This window comes from Beta vulgaris, chromosome 6 (genome assembly GCF_026745355.1).
Source record: "Beta vulgaris subsp. vulgaris cultivar EL10 chromosome 6, EL10.2, whole genome shotgun sequence".
Classification (NCBI taxonomy): Eukaryota; Viridiplantae; Streptophyta; class Magnoliopsida; order Caryophyllales; family Amaranthaceae; genus Beta; species Beta vulgaris.
Window position 1 is genome coordinate 68,526,303 of NC_079207.1, and position 22,012 is coordinate 68,548,314.

Genomic DNA, 22,012 nt, shown 5'->3' on the forward strand with positions numbered 1-22,012 from the left:
CCGATGTATGGTTTCAACCATTAATATCTTTAATTATCAATAAGTAAAAATTATAAAAAGTTTATATTAAAAAAATTTACATCGAGACGAATCTAACAAGATCCCACATGACTATGTTTTTCCTAAAATATAAATCACTAAAGACAATCTAAGTGTAAGATGTGAATAGTGCACAAAATAGAAATGGTGCAACTATTTCTAAACGGAGGAAGTATGATATAAGGAATATAATAAACTTAAAATTAGTCGTTTCTATATTGAATATGTCAATGTTAAAAACTGACAACAGGAAACTACTTTACTGATTTTCATATAATTTGAAAATTGGAAAAAGAAAACTATAACGAAGGAACCCTTAGTTAAACTTATTTTCGATTTATGCTCTATTATAGCTTTGAGAGATTTTATTAGGATTCTACATTAGAGAAAAAGAACACATTGCATTGTCTTAGATTGTAGATTTATAGATCAAAGATTGTTGATTTCTAGAACTCCAAGGTACTTTGATTAATTTAATTTGCAAATTTTTCAGTTTTTATTCATTCTTCTATTTGTTATATCTTCTTCCATAGTTATAGATCTTCTACATTATGAATTCATAATTGCTTATTGTTATTTTACTAATTATTTTTTTAATCATGTTTAGCTTTAAATTAGTCTATAATCTAGTTAATGCATATATGATTTGTAAGTAGTCTCCTAACTAGCTAAGATTTGGGTGAATGAACACCTTGCAAGGATATAAACCCTCCTAGGTGACCGATAGCGAAGTAGTACTGTGAGGGAAGGGTGATAAGAACCCCCATCGGGAAGTGAAATACATGAATCAAGGCTTTTCTTATTGTTGATGTAATTGTGGTGAATTAATGATAATCATGCACTGATCTTGGTGTTTTGAGGGTTAAGAAGATGGTTATTGATCACATTTATGCTTTTGTTTTTTGGTTAGAGACATTCTTAATTAAATTTTGAACCATTTTCTCATCCTCTTGAAATTAATTTCTAGGGCAAGATAGTGGGTAGAGATTAAGACTATCCTTTCATTAGGGATTTCCCGTACTTATATATTCTTTTAATCAATTAACTAAAGACTATTCGAGAGAAGATTTAGTTAATTGATTAAGTGATTACTTTTAAAGACCACAAAGAATACTTAAATATTCTATAATCTTGAGGAAAATTAAACCTTAAATGATTATCGTTTTTGAATCAACAATTGCATTAATGATCATTCTTCCTGTTTTATTCATACTAGCTAGTTGCCTTGACCCAATTGTTTTCTCATTGATATTTTATACTCATATTTTATTTGACAGTTCTATTTGATCCTAGTTAGTTAGTAGTTATCACGAAACCATTCCAAAACCCAAAATACTCTTCACTAGGCATTTAAACTTGTTAGACTTTAATTAATCCCAATTTTGATGTGGATCAACCCTTATAACATACCTTTACTACATTGTTAGTATTTGATTGTTAGGAGTTAAAGTATAGTTTAAAAGTGAATTTCAGTACCTTAACGACACACTAAAAATCCCTTATAATTAAGTTACACAGAAATCATTAACAATATGAAATTTCATCGTTTTAGTATTCCAAAAATATTGGAATTTTTTTGAGGTAACATAACTGTTGTATCGTGATTATTATAACAAAGCCCTTAAATGGTTTTAGACAGCCTCATATGCAAGAGTTACAAAGCTACAAACCTATAGCTACAGGCCTATACAATAGTTTTATAGATTACTACTTTCGTAGTGGTTTTTAAAATTAAAATAAAGAAAAAAATATCATTGATAATAAGTCAAATAACACTAAGACATTGTGTTATTTTACATCTTGATTATGTAAAATCCAACCGAATCCAAATATAGATAAGAATTTGATACTTAGTAGATCAGATCATATACCTTGTTTTCCATATTAAATAATGTTTTATGACCATCTATAACACCACCAACCACGACCTTCGACCCCCACAACCTCAAATTTTGGTCCCAAGCCTACCACGACCATCAAAATCTGAGAGACTGAGACTCACAACTACTTATACCAAACCCCATATCTAACTCGCCAACATTATCTAAACATCAAATCCCACTGATTTTCAACTAGAAAACTAAAAGACCATGGTTTACCACTAGTTCAATAAAACCATAAATAGCAAATTTCAGATAAGAGAGAGGGTTGTACAAGACCACATTAAAGCGCACAAATTTCTAATGGCCGATTTTCAACTTTAAAATAGGTCTATTAAACGAGATGAGAAGAGAGTTTGACCACATATAATATTGAAATAATTTCATTTTAAAACCAATTAATAATACGTGGAGTAACTTATCAATCTTATATGTTAGTCATTCTCTCGATCTATATCTCTATAATATTTAAAACTATTTCCAACTCAAATGTGGATTATACTCTTAACATTTTTTACCCATTTCTTAGACTACCATTCTTAATTTAACATAATCATGTTATGTCAAAATCAAATTCCACTATGAAAACGGTATTAAATGAACCCCAAGATATTGGATACACCATATTAGGATTCTTCTTCTTTTTTTTTCCCTTAATTACAAGTGTGGACAATAGTTTATTAAGTCCATTCTAAAGCACAATCAATAGTGTAATTATAGTTTTAATGTCAAGATTAATGATTCAAAAGCTGAAAACTTATGTATATATAAGGTGAAACTGAAACCAACAAACTGTTGCTTAACACGAATTAGTAAGCAATGAAGCATGACGTAGAATAATTTTCTTTATTAATGTCATATGTCAAGTCAAGTCACTTGTATTTATAAAATTGTACATGTCCCCGGTGACATTTGACAATTACATCAGCTTGTTTTTTTATGGAATCCGCCTCAGCCTTTTCAGATTCATCGAATATATGTAGATCCTTCTGAGATGACTTCATATCCCACAATTATAAATGAAAATTCCCACGACTTGTTTGATTATACCTTCTCACATTTCGAATTAAATATAATAGATGCATTTTTATATATTTCGAGATATTATAAAAATTAAATTTTATGAAGATACGTCCTAAGGCGAATTTAATTATGTTTGGCGGGGATGGGGTTAAAATCGTATTTGAAATGAGTGATGGGGTAGGTGTGAATTTTATGCAATACCCGCCCTATCCCGACCTCCCCGCTCAAGCCGTTTGTCCCACATATTTATTATTAAAATTTTATTTATATACTATATTATTAATGATTTTATGTTGCAAAATATAAACATGTGAGTATAACGCAAGTACGAAGCAGGTGCAAGTACCCATACGAGTGGTGAAGCAAATATATGTTTAAATATGTACATGCTGGGGCAGAGATGAAGCTGGAATTTTCCCCAACAATGAGTGGTGGGCGGGGATAGGGATGATAATTTTATGCGGGTGCGGATGTGGAGGTACCATCATCTGAACCTGCCCCGCCCAATTGTCATACCTAAGTGAAAAGTGTGAAAGTAAAAAAAATGCAATTTGTTGCATTTAATTCGGAATGGAGGAAGTATATATAAGGTTTTTACTGTGGAAAATAATTATTTGTTAGCTAAACAAAATATAGAAAAATAACGAGCATACATAGATACCATACAAAATTGGTAACTAATTACTAATTCGGATTGGATTGGATTGATTTTGAATTTTATCCTAATAACTTCCACCTCTAATCTTATGGAGGTGGAAGGTTTATACCGTGGTCCCCCATAAGGCCATAACTAGGTCACTTTGCACATCTTAATTAGACATACTTGTTGACTATATTATGTTTTAGTATAAAATAACTAGTTGAAACTTAATGACAATCATGTCACGTAAAAGATGATGAAATAGCCGAGTTTGTATTAATACAAGCTCTCAACCCCAACCCATACAGGTCACCAACTCTCAATTCTAACCTACACTAATTGATTAAAAAGGTTGAACAACTTGTTTATTCATCTGCTTAGCAAGCATACATATATATATAAGTATATAACGCAAACAAATCAATCACATAACTTTCTTAGTCCACTTCCAATTTACAAAGATAAAAAAACCTTCAACTTTAACCCAACTCATTTAACAACAAATGGTATATAATCAATCCACTAGCTCAATTAAATTGTAAATCTTTTTTTTTTTTTTTTTTGATTAGGAGAGAAAACTAAGCTAGCCCCTAGGAAAGGACCAGCCTAAAACATCCTTACGGATGATAGAAGAAAAACAAGAATCACTAAGCTCAAACCATCGATGATGAGAAAGAACCGAATGCCCCTTGTTGGCCATAAAATCTGCAGCTTGATTTAGAAAGAAGCAAATTAAATCGTAAATCTTAATCCAAAACCCTTTAATTTTTCTTAATCTAATTCTTATAAAATTTCGATTGAATTAGCGAGTCGTGTCACTGTTCGTCACCATGGATATAATATGACATATACTAGTCGGTCACATTGTCATCCTATTGTGGAACAGTTCCTATCTATGACACGAAAGCTGGGACCCAATCTCCGCTCAGCTAGGTGGTATGCCCCTGCTTGCGACATCTTCCACTCTCTCTCCTCACTCCTCTCCCCACAACACAAGTATTCAATTTTACTCCCTCTTGATTTCATCTTCCACCAAACTCAAGATTCCACCCTTTTTTTTTTCTCTCTCCTCTCTCAAGATTCTCCCAAATTCTGGAATCATCAATTTCAGATTAAATTAGGTTTTTTTTTTCTTCACTACACTTAACACTAACACTACATCTATGCTACACTCGCAAATAGTTTCGATTTTTTTCTCATCTTCAAATTCAATCTTCGCAAAAACAAGCTTGTAAGCTCGTTAATGGCGATTGATGATGATACTGAAAGCTGTAGTAGTAGACCTTTCGATTCGTCACCGAAAACGCCGAGAAATCATCAATACCTAAAACTCGAAGTTTTTAACGACGTTCTTCGTAGATTACAAGACTCTGATTGTTGCGACGCTAAACTTCCTGGATTTGATGATCAACTTTGGCTTCACTTTAATCGTCTTCCTGCTAGGTAACTTCTTCATTTCTTCAATTTTCTAGGTTTTTTTTTTTTGGTTTCTGATTTTTTGATGTATGATTGTTGAATTTGGTATAAGATATGCATTGGAAGTTAATGTGGAAAGATCAGAAGATGTTTTGACACATTTGAGACTCTTACGCCAAGCTGAAGACACAGATAATTTACTTGCTTACGATGTTCGTGTTGTACAGGTACTGTTTTGGAACTGTTTGTTGAAGTGACTTTTACATGGAATTGGTCCAATTTTTCTTAGATGTTTTGACGTAAAATTATTTTTGGTAGTAAGAACAGTGTCATAATATTGTGGCTAATCCATTTCTACGTGGTTTTTTGACTTTAAATTTGTCTTCAATATGTATTTACTATCAGTTCTGTCAACGGAATATATTCATCATAAGTGTATCTCCTTATAATAGGAGCATGTATTTTGTGCTTTTTTGGGAATATTTCGAATTATAGATAATCTGGTTCTTCAATATGATCGGGTTCATTTTCGAGTTGCTATTAATATGGTGGACGGGAAACAGTGATAACTATGGTGGATGGTGATTTGAAAGTTGATATGATTGTTAAAAATCCCAGTTTCTTTTGGGTTTGAAATTCTGATGGTGCCAAATTATCTCTTCAATAAGAAGTGGAATTTTGATTTGTGCCAAATTCTAACTTGCAATAAAGTTATATTGGTTGTAGGGGAATCTTGATTTGTGGCGTGGTTGGCCATAATTAGAATTATAACTGTGGATAAGAAAGGGTTTCTTTGGAATTTTAGTAATTCATGGGGTTCTATTGCAATGGTGTTTGTGGGGGGAATTAGTAATTCTAATTCCTAAGCATAAGCTTGTCTAGTAGTGGATTCATTTGTAAGAAACTTATGTGTTGAAATTTGAACAACGATAGGACGTTAGTCCTTAATACTCCTCTTTTATTTATAATCATTCCATATTGGTTGGGCAATGGAAAAAGTAAAGACATATAAGAGACAAGTGATCTCTAATAACATCAAAAGTAGATATGTAAAATAAAAGCTACTAAAAAGTAGGTATCTTGCGATTAATAGTTAACTTTTTCTAAAAGGGAAATGTAGCGATCAATAAAGATGGAGGAAGTATCTTTTTTCGAAATACATAAATCCTGCTGTCTTCATATGATTCTTACGAATTATTTTTGCTAATTGAACTGATTTTTATATGATTAGGACTGATCCTGCTATCTGAAACTGATTTTTGGTGATTAAAACCCAGTTTTTGCTGATTATCTGGTGCTGGGTTGTTTTTTTTTTTTTTTTTTTAATTTTTTTTATGCAGCTAGTCAGTGGTCATACAGATAAAAATTGATCTTATTGATTGAAACCGACATCTACTGATTATAAGTTTTGTATTAAAATTATAGCTGATTTTAGGGAACATTTTATTTTTTTAAATTTGAAGAGACAAGGCCCAATAAAAACTACACCTCCTGCCCGTTCCTTTTATTTTTCTTTTGATGAGTGTTTTATCGACTCCTTATTTTTTATTATGTTCTATCAAACTCTAAGTATTGACTAGGAAGTTCTGTAGTATATATTTATTATGTCTATTTTGGTGTGTGTGTGTGGGGTGGGAAGGGGGGGGGGGTGGGAGGTTTGGAGCACAGTGAGGAATGTGGATTCACAATCTCTTGTAGTGTACTGAAATTACTGGCCTGTATGGTGACAATTTAGAACGTAGGTGAGTGTAAATGTGCTATACTATTGTGCATCGTTCCGTTTCTCATTAAATCAATCATCTTGTTTTTGCTCTGTCCAGTATTTTACCTCAATAATCTCACCCACTTCAAGAATTCTTTTGTAAGGAGCCTTTGGAGTTTGGACGTGTATATTAGATTTCTAAATATCATCAAATTATTTTTGCTTCTATTTTTTTTAGTGTATCCTGTGAGCTCTTAAATTTTACATTTAAATATGCAGTACATTAAACTTGATCATATATGCCACTACATATGGTGACATACTCCCTCTGTGTTTTTATAACTCACCTACTTTGACTGTGTGCGTTTATCAATGCACTTCTTTAATATTAAATATTTTTCATTATATATTAGTAAAAATTATAACGATGGAATATTTATAAAATACTCATTGAAAGGAATCAAATAAGGCCTCACATGACTATATTTTTTCCTTATATATTAAAATAAATGTATAAGATTATCTCTAATTGTAAATAGCGGGTAAGTTATAACAATACGGAGATGGCTAGATTGTCTTTTTCAGTTTTAATTTCGGAAGACTTTCAAATAATAAGAAAGGAAAAAAGTATCAAGTAAAAGGAGCAAGCAAACTTTTTTAAATTTGTCTTTTTTTTTGGGGAGATAGTGTGGTAGTAATAACAACAATAACCATGTCAAAAATGAAAAAAAAAATAACATTAACAACTGCCTCTACCAGTAGACTACCACTACTGCTTAGAAATTTTAATATTATAACCTTCTCTTTTAGTCCCACATTATTGACTGCAAGCTTTAGTTATGGATTCTAGTGGGAGTTAGAAAAAGAGGAACAAGGAAATAGATGATGAAAATAAATATGCCGTAGAAACTAATTGGTAAAAGCCTAATGAATTAGGAGGTCTTAGCATTTGTCCAGAGTAACACATGCATAATTAAGGAAAAGGTGGACAAGTAGAAAACAAATCACACTATATGTTTGGCTGAATTAACAAAGAGAAGATTTTGTACTTGCTAATCGTTGAATTACACCGTGCCTCCTTTTTGTCTCAAGGGGCCAGGCATGTTCTGTAAGCTCCAGATGGGTTCAAATTCTTCTCGAGTTCATTCCTATTTTTTGTTATCCCTTGAAAGTTCTGTTTTTTTCACTTGGAATCTGGGTGGCTAGGTGCCTTTTGCGAATGTGAGAAAGCATCCAAATATGGTTAAAAGGAGGAGCTGACAAACAAGTTAGTCAGGTTTTCTGCTTTAAGGCTGGGGTTAGGCCCTGGTTTTAGGCCTGGAGTTCGTCAAAGTTTCAGCTTTTCCTCCCGCTTTTACCTTTCTCTTGGGAGTTGGGAGAGAGGAGAGCCGTTCTTCACATAAAGTGATAAGGATACTGTATAATTGATGAAGAAAAAAAAAACTATCCTTCTCCTAATTATTTAATTTGTCTTGTGACTTCGAGCTGAAGGATCAGTAGGGATGTTTTCCTGAGCTGATTTTTCGAGTCTTAACAATATTCTCTACCATGGCATCTTAAGTAAACATTTAATCCACATCCTGATGCATATATAATTATGCAGGTCAATCTCACCACAAATGGACATATTGGTGATTCTTTCGATTCACATTCTTCGATGGATGAAGTTAGCCAAGGTTCTGTCAAAAGCTCGGTTGGTCTGGGGTATAGCTCTTTTTGACCATTACTTGAGATTCATTATCTGTTCTTTGTTTCTTATTTGGTTTAACTACTTCTCATATTATTATTCTTACATGTTGTGGTAATGGTGTTAGTCTCTCACTGAGCTTGCACCCGCCACCTACGTTCAGCTCGTTACCATGTCCCGAGACTCATGATGTAAAACATAATGTTGAAGATAGAGATAGCTTTATAAATGCTACCTTATCGCACCCTGGAAGGTAAAACGTGTTGCATTTCTTGATACATAGTGTGTATCAGAATTTTTCCATGGCATAATCTCCTTTTTTTCCCCCCACATTTCACTTATTGCAACCTATCCTTTTTGATGATGATTAGGGCGATGCATGAAATTACCTTTTCAACTGTTGACAAGCCGAAACTCCTTAACCAGGTAGTTGGGAATTTTCAAGCTGCTTCCCTGCTTCTATGGGATGATGTTCATTACAACTATTGAATTTTCAATTAATAATCTTTCCTCCACTTTTAGTAGTTCCAACATTTGCTTTTTGGGGGTTTTACAAACTTTGTCTGTATCTTTTACAAATATACATAACATTGCAGTATCATGCAGGAATCGTGTTAGATTTCTTCCAATGTGTTCTCGAAATATCAACTTTTTGTACTTTTTAGTAATACGTAATAAAGATGATGGGAAAAGTTGTCGTTGAAGACCATAAGAAGCAAATATTGCAACTAACAAAAGATGGAGGGCTATATGATGTATTTATTTGGAGGTCATTTATATTTGATAGCATCATTTTGGAATATTGTGTAATATTTTATTTAAGTTAGAAAGTTAACCATATTGTTTCTGTAATCTCCAGCTAACTTCCTTACTGTCTGAGATGAGTCTGAACATCCAAGAGGCTCATGCATTTTCTACGGTTGATGGCTTCTCTTTGGATGTTTTTGTTGTTGATGGTTGGCCTCATGAGGTATGGTTTTGTCCTCTTCCTCTTGGGGACAAACTGAACTTTTACAAGACATTCTTTTTAATGATGAGCATCTTTTAAGTCACTGTCTGCACTCTGCAGTGTGCTCGTTTGGTTGTGTTAGCTTCCTTAGGGACCATATTTTTATTTATATTTTCAATTGTGATACAGGTTCTGGTCTTTTTTCTGCCTTGGGTTGGATTTTCCAATGTGTTACCTTTTCTTTTACTAGAGAATTGAACAAGCCCTTCCTGAGCTTCTTTTCATGTTTGTCATGTTTTATGCCTTTTTCACCCTATGCCAAAGGTTTAGCACAACACTGATCCATGTTCATGGGGATTTTTGAAAGGATCTGCTGGTCATAGCACGAATCTTAAAACTAAGGAGAAATGTTACAAGCTTTAAATGACCTTGCTGTGCAAATAGGCATTGGACTTGGGACTTCTCTTTTACGGCTTTACCTACTTTTCTCCTCTCTTCTTCGAACAAGTACTTTGCATCATTTAGATATCTAACGACCTAAGATCCTAGGATCAGGCAGACCTCACCCGGGATCTGTAGCCGTTGCAGTGACTTATTGCTATGAATATGCAATGTCTAGTTGTTTTCTTATTGGCTTCCTTCAGTTTGTCGTTTGAACATTTCCTTGGATATGTTTCAGGAAACTGAGCAACTTAGAAGTTTATTGGATACTCAAATTCAAAAGATGAAGGTACATCCTTGCTGGTGTAATTATTTGACTTGCCTTTTGATATTCTAGATGCCTTGTCATGAACCTCATTTTTACTACTGGAGATGACTATCATGTGACTGATCCTTATATATTTCTGTACTAGCTTTATTAGGCTAGTGCTAAGAATCAAAGTATTGAAATGGGGGTGTGATATGAGTTCTTTTGTCCAAATTGTATGCTGGGATGTAGGCTCAGAAAAAAATGGTGTTGTAGTTGTGATTTTCAACAATTGTTCTGGACTTACAAAGTTGTGGAATTTATGTTGCATACCATTGCCTTTGTGTCATAGATGACAAATGGGAAATTTATCACTCAAGCAATTGTAAAGCAAGTGTATTTCATTATCTTGTTTAGACTATGCTTAAAAGTTTTTTCCAGCACTTGGTCTTCTTATGAGAGAGGTTTTAAAGCTTTTTTGTCTAAACAAAGGTCTAGAAGGTTTCTTATGCATTAGATAGTAGCAAAGTGTCAATATGTATAGCGGCTTTATTAATAATTTGTGATAGCTCATGCGGTAGCATAATGGTTAGTGGACGCTGCACTGCGATTCTAAAGAACACGTCATGGACCCTATTTCGAGGTCTTTTAGAGAACAATTATAGGTCTTTAGTTGTATATCTATGCTAATATATATTAAAAGGTGTTCCTAAACAAGGAGCGTTCCCATGTAGCGCTCTCTCTTAGGGTGTTTTACTAATCCAATACACCAAAAAAATAAGAAAAATGAATTGTATAAGATTTTATCCCATGGTATCAAGATTATGTACTGAAGTCTTAATTGGTGCTATCAATTTTAAGTGAATTATATATTTGTCAAAAAAAGTAAAATATAAGTAAATGGAAAATATAATTACCCAGGTTAAAGGCCTAAAAGCTAGTTAAACCTTGAATGCTAGCACAGCAAGTTCATATGGAACTTCATGAATCATGTGTTTGGACTTTGAGAAAGCTTACATTCCTGTTTGGAAATTGCTCCCTTAGTCTTCATTTAAGCTTCTTCTTCTCGTTGTGGCATGGAGTTAATGTCGAATCTTTTGGTTCCTGAAGCATCCTCAAGTGCAAGAGTTTTCAGGGGCAGCTGTTGGTGATAATCATCATGAAGCAGTATGCTTGCACAGAAGTGTAAACGGAACGGCAAGCAAAAATGATGAAGTTGATATTGATCAGAGCCTTCTAAAAGTTGGATCTAAAGTGGCATCTGGCTCACACGGTGATCTGTAAGTTTTTCCTGTCGCAAATTTTGATGCAGTGCCAATGGTTTGTGAAAAACTCTTTCTAATTAAATTGGTTGACCTTTTCAGGTACAAAGGGACATATGTCGATCAGGAAGTTGCAATCAAGGTCCTAAAGTCTGGGAATGCCAATTCGGATGTGGTTAAAGACTTCTTCCAAGAAGTTAAAATTATGAGGTGGTAATCTCTATTAACATTTGGTAAAATTTTCATGGTACATGAAGTCCTTGTATGATCTTACATCTTCATATGTTATCTTCTGATTACAGTCAACTTCTTAAAACTTGACTTTGGCGTTAGTTTGCTCTTTAAGTATTCTTTGATTACCTTTAATTTAAAGTTTTTGTTTAATTTATTTGATTCATTTTTGGTAGTGAAAAGTACCATGATGTCTGCTAACCATTTGCTTTTAACATGCTCAAACTTCCTTCAAACTTTTATCGAGAATTTCTCCCCCCCTTTTTGTCATTACAAATGTACTTCAACCATCACTCCTCCCCTTTTGCCGTGAAATTATTCTTGGAGCACCAGGAATAGCTGTCGTTACCCAGCTTACATCCCTATTCCCATAGTTTGGAACTTTGGACAACCTCTTTGTCCGACTTTATCAACTTATGTTTCGTCCCTTGAAGATTTAGGATTATGGAGAGTTTTTAGTAGTTTTAGGGATGTAAAACGATGGATAGTTCCAAGAAGCTAATTACAGACTTACTAGAATAAACAAAATGGCCCTGTTGAATACTTAATGAACCAAAATTGCTCCATTTATTCCTTGACGGACTTGCTGCGCTAGCATTTAAGGTTTCCATTAGCACGTTTAACTGGTCTTCAGGTACAATTAGTGAAGAAGAGTACCTATTTGACTTCTTTGCCATTTGAGGTCGGCCAAGGGTAATGTGTTATAAGGGGTACGTTGGGCCTTCTTGTTGTAGAGTTTCTATATTCACGGCCCGTGGCACTTGTTTGTCCTAGAGAGAGTCAAGTTAGGAGTAAATTCCTACTGCTGGAAGATAAGGGTTGTTATACAACTTGCTGATCTTCATTTGATGTCATGAGCTGTGAGTGCCTTCCTTTAACTTCATAACTCTTTTTTCATCTTGTAGGAAACTTCAGCACAAGAATGTTGTGCAATTCATAGGTGCTTGTACAAAACCTCCGGGCCTTTTCCTCGTGACTGGTAATTAGCTATGAAATTAATTACATGTTTTGTTAGGATGCTCAAAATTTCTTTAGATCTAATACCAGTCAATTACTATCAAGAGATATTCTTTATCATCTTGCCAGGTGAATTACTGAAGGTACTTAAGCTTGCACTCCAATTTCTAACTGAAAGTGGACCTTTTACTTTTCAATTTTGAGGATGGTTGACTTGTAGGTATCGATTTATTAGCTACTTACTAATCTAACATAAGATGAAGTTTAGATAAATGTTCCCCACATTTTTGCATGAACTTAGACTTCTAATAGCCCCGTGTGCAATTATGATCTTTTTTCTTAAGTTATGCCGCTTCAGTTTGCCTTTTGTTCTTGGTACCCTCTTCTGTGGATGGCAAATGTTAGTAGCAGTCTTTCGTAACAAAGAACTAATGACAGTGGCATCTGTGTCTGTTTTCTTAAGTACTTGCGCTACATATGCCTAGTCTAAAATCTACATTCTAAAGTTAATCAGTGCGTTGACTGTCATTTGCTGCTTGATGTTGGTTAAATCTTGAGTTGGACTGTGGTTGCGTACTGCTTCTTGTTGCAAAGATATGCTGTTGTCTGATTGATCATCATTTTTATTTTTCAGAGCTCATGCCAAAAGGAAATTTATACGACTTTATACACAAGAGAAAGGGTGTTTTCAACTTACAGTCGCTACTAAGAGCAGCAATTGATATTTCCATGGGAATGGAGTACCTTCACCAAAATAATATTGTACACCGGGACCTTAAAACTGCCAATCTGCTTATGGGTGCAGATGGAGTAAGAGACCATCCCTTTGCTTCACATGGTCTAAGTACTGCATTTCCTTGAGGGGGTTAGGGAGCATAATGTAAATTGAAACTTATACCTATATATTTGTTCAAAAATAGTAATTGTTGACATGGAAGCTCTAATATGTTGGATATTTGGTGGGAGACAATATGATGTTTTGCCTGTATGTGGAATATGATGTAGACTCAGGAATCTGTGCTAATTTTTACACTATCTAAGCGGACACAAGAGTTACCAGTGTTAATTATATTCCATGTATATTCAAGCTGGAGTTATATTGGAATGATACTTTTATTTCCCAAGATGATAATATCTTAGGCTTTCTAACAAGTCTCATGGCAATGACTCAAGATATTGTCATGTTGGAAAATTTCAAGTAATAGAAAGTAGACTGTTGTATCATTTTCTACAGGTATTGTGACAGTCGGCGATATAATAGGACATAAAATCTCGAGTCAGTTTTGTATTGCACGTATGGTCGATAATTAAGTAATTAATTTCGTTTCTGCGAATTTCACTTGATTTCCTTTTGATATATTCATTGCGTAAGTTCTGGTTCTCTTCATATCTGTCGAAGTTGCCTTGAAACTAATTAGATAAAATGTAGAGCTGCATGTGATTAGGGAAAGCAGCTAGTTGGGTGATTTTTTTTGGAAAAAGGATATATGAAAATGCATCAATAAACTTGCTTTTGGGTTTGATAATCCAATTGTGAGAAAGACACTGGTGACTGGTGAGTCCATGCAGAGGGTGAGATCAAATACTTGCTAATTTGTCTTGAGGGTCTCATTTGCAGCATGGCAACTCACGGGGTGCTCATAAATCTTTACTGTTGTCAAAATTATATGTGACCCTATATATGATCTGGTGAATTTCGCAATTTTCAAGTTATTGATTGTTACTGCTTTCTTTTGTTTCATTTAGAAGTTGCATTCTTATCATCAGCTCTCTGATGTATTTCTCTTCTCTTCATCAATCTTTCATTTTAATTACTTTTAGGAGCTTCATAATATAATTCGTCCAATTCTAAATGCTGCTTCCTGCAGGCTGTCAAGGTCGCTGACTTTGGAGTTGCTAAAGTACAGACACAATCGGGAATCATGACAGCTGAAACAGGAACCTATAGGTGGATGGCCCCAGAGGTATTATCTTGTCCAAGTTAATTCACATATTTGGGAGGTCTGCCATTCTTTGTGGGATTCTTATCCATATTGCTTCACTCATGAAGTATGTATCATGTTAATGAGCCAATTGTTTATCTTCTTACTGTATTGGATCTGTGACTACTGACTAGGGATCTCCATGTGTCGAGTATTATATAATAATATGATCCATAACAGAAATTCGGAGAATAGCTCTGGATCAAGTGTCTTGTGGCTATAGTTGGAGACCTGATATACATGAGCAAACAGAGGGAAGGAGATCCAACAATGAGATGCTAAATGAATTTTAAAAACAAAAAGAATAGGGGAAAAAAAGGAAGACAAGTAGAACTGTAGAAGACATGAAAGAAAACTTTGGTTTGAGGAAGCTGGATGTAGGAAGTTATATCAGCCCAGTTGAAGATGAAACTATGAATGTTTATTTATATTCGTTGAAATAGTAAAAAAAAGAGTCAAACTGGCAGATCATGGATATTATTAGCTCAATGAAACCTGAGCAACTAAGTGCAATTTATGCAATCTTTGCTCTCATTTTCCCCTTGGCCAGTCTATTTCTGAGGAGCTTGACTGTGTTCGGTTGAATATCAATTGGGAAAAAATTGGTGTGCTAGTCTTTTGTGATCCATCTGGCAATTGTTCATCCTTTCAGTCCGAGGCACAGATATTCTGTCACTACCTGCAACAATCATTTGCTGCTTCTGACATTTACTGATCTCTCTCAAGTTTAGTTAAGCATACTAGGTGCACATAGAATGAAAAGATATACCCCTTTTTCTCGCATAAGGGGAGGTGATGCTTGCCTATAGGCCAGATATCTTGCTCCACAACATTTTTCATGCTTCTGTTTCTGCGTTCTGGTTGTAATACATTTTGTTATTAATCTTCGTAGGTTTTATTGTTTTTGTCGTCCACTAAGAGCGTCATTTTCGAATTGGAAGTCCATGAAGCTTGAAATGCATTTCGTTTGTCTTTTTACACTAAAATTCATTTCTGTATTGAACAAACCTCAGCAGTCCTTGTATTATTGTTTTGACATCTGATTACCTGCCTTCTGCTTTTATATGCCACTTTCTTATGGATGCGCACCTGGCTTATCTTTTTCCTCTTATTTGCTGTACGATATGTAGGTTATTGGACATAAACCGTATGATTATAAAGCGGATGTCTTTAGCTTTGGTATTGTTCTCTGGGAGCTTCTAACTGGCGAAGTAAGTTTCTTTTTCATTTGTTTTTTCTTGTTTCACCCCCCTGTTCCAGTTCTTCGACTCCTTTCCCATCTGTTTTCCTAAAAATATCATACATTTTCTAACTGGCGAAGCCTCATTTCTTGCTGCACAGTTTTCTATGGCATGAACTCATCCAAGTTCCTTATACATCATTAACAACTGTTTTATGTCCTAAAAATTACCAGCTTCCTTACTCCTCCTTGACCCCTTTGCAAGCTGCAATTGGAGTATTTCAAAAGGTAATAGCATTCCCCATTCTCATCGCCACCGACAAGAAATGTTACCCCCCAAATTACTATAATAGCTTTATTATATCTGACTATTAGGGACTTCGACCTCCTATTCCTAAGAACGCTAATTCAAAGCTAGCCGATGTAATGGAGAGATGTTGGCACCAGGATCCCGCTCTCAGGCCAGATTTTTCTGAAATCATCGAGATCCTGCAGCAAGTAGCCAATGAGGTAGGCCCTAGCCATTTTAAGAATTTGGTTTGAACTCTCTTCTCTACACCCGTTTTCTTATTGCTTTATTTGCTTCTTGAGATGGTTGTTTTTGTCGTCAACAAAGGTAGTAGAAGTTGATAGTTAATCATCTAGCGAAGGATTTTTTCTCATCGAGCGTGCACGTCAGCGATGCTGCAGGCGTTTCTAATTAGATTGTATGATATTAAATCTAACTGGTTCCTTCTGAGGATGACTAACTGGTATCCCACTTCCCTACTCACGTTACCTCAAGGAGGGAGAGGGGAGGATAAAGAGAGACAGAGATGATGATAATGGGTTGTAGATATCCACTTCTGAGGATGATCAATTTGGTGTCACTATGTATCCATTCCCAATGTGTAAATATCCACTTCGGTTTTGTAGTATATCATCTCTTCCTCTGTATTATATTTTAAACCGGTAAGAAATGGAATACTTTCTGTCTTATGTATAGTTTCGCAATAAGCGATGCTTAGTATTACAAATTTGGTTTTTTGCATTCTGTAATTCAATGAAACTACTTTCATAAAATATAGCCTTAGAAAATGATGTTTGTAGCACAAGGGGGTGCTGTTTGTTAGCCTCAAAATGGTAGCACCAAGCTTTCTGCTATCCCTCTTTTTAAAGAAATGTTTGACCCTTGCAAGTTGCAACTGGCTAAATGTTGTCTGTTTGTTTCTACTGCTTCCGTGTTTTTTTTATTGTTATATTTTCATGCTAAATATTTGAATATTAATATTTCTTAATTTGTGTGAAAATTTTAAAAAGTTGATATTCCAAAAGTATATTTCGAGACGAATTAAACAAGTTTTTACATGATTATGTTAGAGTTTATAGGAGTTTTTGATAGAAACTCAAAGTTTGCTTTAAAAGAATGTGAAGAGTTTTTTTTTTTTTTTGTTTCATATTGAAAGAATAGAAGGGAAGGGAAGAGAAGGGAAAAACAAGGTTTATAACCATTACTCTTCTTCGACCCTTTGAGTTGAGTAGCAATGAGGCTTTCAGTGGGTATGTGGTGATATGTGGTTACCACACGCCCGTCGTCCGGTCTAAGCCATGGGCCATGGGCCATGGGTCATGGGAATAAACTTAACTATCTTTTTGGGTCAATTATCTTGTTAGCATTTAATAATTTTTATCAGTCTTAAGTTGTCGTTTTTTTCCCATAATCTCTCTCTTAATATTTCGATTTTTCCTAATTTTATTTTTCCTGATTTGCTGCGATGATCTTCGCCATTTATTGACCTTTTTTTCCCACGATTTCTGCCATGTTATGATCTCGTTTTTTTTTCTCTCCCTATAAATACTAGTGTTTTGGTATTCATTGGACAGAGATATACAATCTCTTCTTCTCTTCTTTTTCTTTCTCTATTATTCGGGGTAATATTCAAGATTGTTCTCAATATGTTATTTTGTCAACACCGAAAACGCAGAAATCGTGTATTCCTGAAGGTTGATTGTTGTAAGTTCGTGAGTTGTTGTGGAACAAATTCAACTTTAGGGCAATGATCTTCTCACGCCACGGTTGTCAGACAAATTTGTTTTAATTGTTACCAGTTACGTTCCTACATATTATATTTCTTTTACCTATTAATCATGAATGATAGTCATACATACATTTGTCAAAAGTGTTGAAACTCAAAGTGAAATCATTAAAAAGGAACGGGTGAAGTAATTTATAAACAATTGGTTTTAGGATGACCACACATCTTAATCTAAAATAATAAAATAACTAAATTACAGGATTTTTGAGAATGAGTCCTCTGGCTTACAATAATATTTATATTTTCATTATTAATTAGTTTTATAGTTGTACTATATAGTTTAATTATCTTGGTTCATACACTCTTCTGGTGAAGTTTAAATGAAGATTCAGCATCAATATTATTAAGCTATTAAGAAAAACGAAGTATTCAATTAATACACAATTGAAAGGAGTTACTATATTCATTCATTCAAAGAATAGTTAAAATCAAACATGATTCCCACTAATTAAGATGGGAACCTACAACTTACAAGAAGGTTAAAGCTATATATTATATAGTAGTAGCAATGTATTCTTCTCCATTGAAGAGTTCATTGATTGGAACCAACATCGATGAACATGAATAGATGATGATGATGATGATAGATCAAGCTTGAACAGCATCACTAGGCCTATAAAAGAGCTGCCTAGCTCGAATGCGGACTTGCAGACGAACCATGGTGTTCATACAATGCAATGCAATCCTTGCCTGTCTTCGTACACACACACCTCGAACCACAGCTTGTAACTTCACTAGACTCTTCAATGCTCTGAATGCCCTCCTTGCCTGTGTTTTATTTATACCACACAACAAATTGGGATTATGATCTTTAGTCATAATTCAATTGTTACTCAATATAATGATGAACTTGATAATAAGGATTAAGTAACCAATAATTACATTGAAATGTTTTAGAAATTTTATTAATTTTAACCTATGTTACTCGGACTCTTTATTTCACCTCAAGTATCTGTGTCGGATCTTCGACACTTGGACATGAGTGGGACATTTGGACACTTTATTTTGGGCTAAAAAATTGCCGAGTTGGACACTTAAACACGTATCCGTGTCAGATATAGGTACCCGAGTCTGAGTAACATAGATTTTAACCATATTATTGTTGATCTTTTGAGAAATATGGATGAGGATGGAAATTTTGGGTTTACATATATATAATATAGGTATATTTACTTATATGTTATGATTATTGAAGCTTTCAATATTAGCCCATTAATTGATGAGAGCTATAATAAGTAATGAAGAAAGAATAAGTGTGAGAGCTATAATAAAGCTCTTTCTAGTAAAGTCAAATTAAAATTATTTAGAAGTCGGGATCAGATTTTCTAGAGATAGCCTAAAAACCAATAAATCATTAATAAATATATTTTTCAAATAAGACATTTATGACTTTTTATGTTTTTTTAAAAAATTTTCGACGTTTAACTTCTTATCCATAACTCTTAAGACTATATTTAATATTTTAACATCTTTAGATCATCTTAATCACATGAAAATATGACATCAAATTAATTAGAAAAAATGAAAAGGATAAGAAAATTACCAAATGACCCCTGAAAACAGATTGAATAAGAAGAGAAGCCATTTCTTCCCTTAACTTAATGATCTCAATATCTTGTTGATGAGTCTCCTCCACCTCCACCTCTACCTCTACCTCCACCTCCACATCCTCCTCCTCCTCCGTCGTCTCCTCCTCCTTACTGGCTTGATCATGCGGCGGTGGCGCCGCCGAGTCAATGGAGGTGACACTCACATCCTCCTCTTTCATAGTCTTCACAGTAGCACAACTAGTCCTATTATCCTCTTCATTTCCTGTAATACTTGTATTATTATGAATGATAATAATATTTTTGTTATTATTACTTCCTTTATGACCTAATAATTTAGGCCTTAATATCTTCTTCTTTACCACTGATATCCACTTACTACTACTACGTCGAATCCCAATCCTACCACCACCACCACCACCACCACTAGCAACACCAGCAACACCACCATTGGCACCGCCACCTCCGGTAGCGGCTTTCGCTTTTCTTAGACTTGGGAACCTTTTCTTGATGTTAATCTTTTTGATACTCTTGATGCTTCTACTCACCTTCATGCCCTTCAATCTAGTAGAGGTCATACTAGTGACCCTCATTCTTTTGGGTACTTTGAGCTTTTTTATGTTCATGATCAATGAGATTAGAGAATAATTTAGAAGATGATTAGTAAATTAGATTAGTTTTGAGAAAGCAAGTGAGAAATGAGAATATGGTATAAGGAGGGGAAGAATGAGTGTAATGAGGTGTGTTTAGGGGGAGAAGTAAGAAGTTGGCTGCATGTTTATTGTGGTTATGGGTTTTAGAACACAACGTGGTAGGGTGCTTTTTGAGTTGAAAAAGACATGATAAGCTTGAAACTTTCAATTATTTTTTGTTGAAAAAATGAGTGGATATGGGTATTATATGGTTCTTTTTGGTTTGGGCCCAAACTTACTTTGGCCCATACTTTGGCTTTAAAAAGTGGGCCAAAAAGTGGGCCAAAAAGTGGGCCTTGACTATATTTTGTTATGCAGACATGGACATGATAATATGAAAGCCATATATAGATATGAATTGTTTGATTTTGAAAATGAAAACTATTCACCTTATCCGGAATTCTTTTAATTAGAAAACAATAAGGCACATGTAATAAGATTTCATATACAATAGTTACTATGCTATTACTATGCGCATAACAATTAAGGGAGAGAGGCTAGTTAAGTAGAGTATTATTATGAATTTCAGGATATTACCTAGAGTTTAAATCCTCATTCCAATAATATGTTGGGTAATTTACTTGTGGTAGTAATGGGCCTTTAGACATGTTGTCTTGGTTGTTTAGTTTTGTATTCAACTTCTAAGCTGGTGTGCCCTACATATTAGTAACCTAGTAGTGGTTGGTGTTCGGACCAATTATCTTTCTTAATAAAAAAAAAACTATGCGCATAACAATTAAGAAAATGATAAATGCCCTTACTAACTAAACATTGGAAGAGATTCTATTCAATTGATTTTAACTTGTCTAATTATTGAAACTTATTAATCTTTTTTTGTAAATTTATATGAACTTATTCAGTTATTCTTTTGAAATAAGACAAAGGACTTAACTATAATGCTAATATAGTATGATAAAAATGCTTTTAGCGAGGAGATGCATAAAATTTAAGACGTTATGATTAATAATCTTTTGTTTTTTGTTGGAATCAAGGCTTGAAAAGGCCTTGTTGTCTTCTTTTCATTAATTGTCCCATATTGATAGTGGGAGGGAACACTTCCTTACTTTATATATTCCCTTCCTCCTTACTCTTATTGAGTTGGTACTTGAGATGCTTTTGTGGTTGGATATCATGCTTGGATTTTGGCTTGCTATCATGCACGCGCTCCCTTTTTGGACCTAGGCTGGGTGCGTGTGACTGATGAAGATTTGTAATGTTTTCACCGTTACAGTTTTTATGGCAATCCCGTGATATCGCTCCATTTTTTTTTCCACTCCTATTAGGGAAAGAACTTGGCTCTAAAATGGTAGTAAGGCAATCCCTTTTTGGACCCAGGCTGGGTGCGTGTGTGACAGATGAAGATTTGTAACGTTTTTACCATTACAGTTTTTATGGCAATCCCGTGATATCTACCTTCTCTTCTTGTGATATCTACACAAAAACATTATCTTCTATCTACCTTCTCTTGTCTCTCTCTTTTCCTGAGTTCGTGCTATTCTCCAAAGTCTATACTGCCAGTGGTGGCAGTTTAGGCTGTTGTGTTAACCTTGGGGAGCTTTTCGGCCAGATTGATTACCACCGTTGTCGGACCATAATTGCTTTCAAGTCAGTGGTCTCCTACCGTGGCACCGCCTTAAAATCATTGTCTCTCCGCCATTGGGAGTATTAGTTTCTAACAGTTTTGTGCCCAATATGTTTTACATTCATGATAATTAACTTGGGGAATAAACTTAACTTAACTAACTTTTTCGACCTAGGCTGGGTGCGTATGTGACTGATGAAAATTTGCAACGTTTTGACCATTACAATTTTTATGGCAATCCCGTGATATCCACCTTCTCTTCTAGTGATATCTACACAAGAACATTCTCTTCTATCTACCTTCTCTTCTCTCTTTCTTTTTATGGGTTCGTGCTATTCTCCAAAGTCTATACTGCTAGTGGTGTTAGTTTAGGCTGCTGTGTTAATCTTGGGGAGCTTTCCGGCCAGATCGATTACCATCGTTATCGGGCCGTAATTGCTTTCAAGTCAGTGATCTCCTACCACGGCACAACCTTGAAAT

At 34.5% G+C, this 22,012-nt stretch overlaps 2 protein-coding genes across 4 annotated transcripts; one reads left to right on the forward strand and one right to left on the reverse strand.

The window, feature by feature from the left end:
• Positions 1-4,558: 4,558 nt before the first annotated feature.
• LOC104897778 (serine/threonine-protein kinase STY17) lies at positions 4,559-16,620 on the forward strand. Of its 3 annotated transcripts, XM_010684724.4 has the most exons (16): positions 4,561-5,025; positions 5,111-5,225; positions 8,304-8,404; positions 8,515-8,640; positions 8,759-8,813; positions 9,247-9,357; positions 10,016-10,066; positions 11,135-11,304; positions 11,389-11,496; positions 12,423-12,496; positions 13,109-13,284; positions 14,343-14,438; positions 15,587-15,667; positions 15,871-15,924; positions 16,012-16,146; positions 16,253-16,620. In XM_010684724.4, the coding sequence occupies exons 1-16, from the start codon at positions 4,826-4,828 to the stop codon at positions 16,271-16,273; spliced, it is 1,674 nt and encodes a 557-aa protein (XP_010683026.2). In that variant the 5' UTR covers positions 4,561-4,825; the 3' UTR covers positions 16,274-16,620. The 3 variants fall into 3 exon arrangements, with proteins under 3 accessions (XP_048502354.1, XP_048502355.1, XP_010683026.2); XM_048646397.2 differs by lacking the exons at positions 16,012-16,146; positions 16,253-16,620 and having other exon boundaries at positions 4,559-5,025; positions 15,798-15,925; XM_048646398.2 differs by lacking the exons at positions 15,587-15,667; positions 15,871-15,924; positions 16,012-16,146; positions 16,253-16,620 and adding an exon at positions 15,349-15,494 and having other exon boundaries at positions 4,559-5,025.
• A 1,544-nt stretch (positions 16,621-18,164) lies between these two features.
• On the reverse strand, positions 18,165-20,127 carry LOC104897779 (protein IQ-DOMAIN 21). Its single transcript, XM_010684725.4, has 2 exons — positions 19,255-20,127; positions 18,165-18,479 (listed from the first exon to the last, which is right to left on the reverse strand). The coding sequence occupies exons 1-2, from the start codon at positions 19,882-19,884 to the stop codon at positions 18,300-18,302; spliced, it is 810 nt and encodes a 269-aa protein (XP_010683027.2). The 5' UTR covers positions 19,885-20,127; the 3' UTR covers positions 18,165-18,299.
• Positions 20,128-22,012: the final 1,885 nt, after the last annotated feature.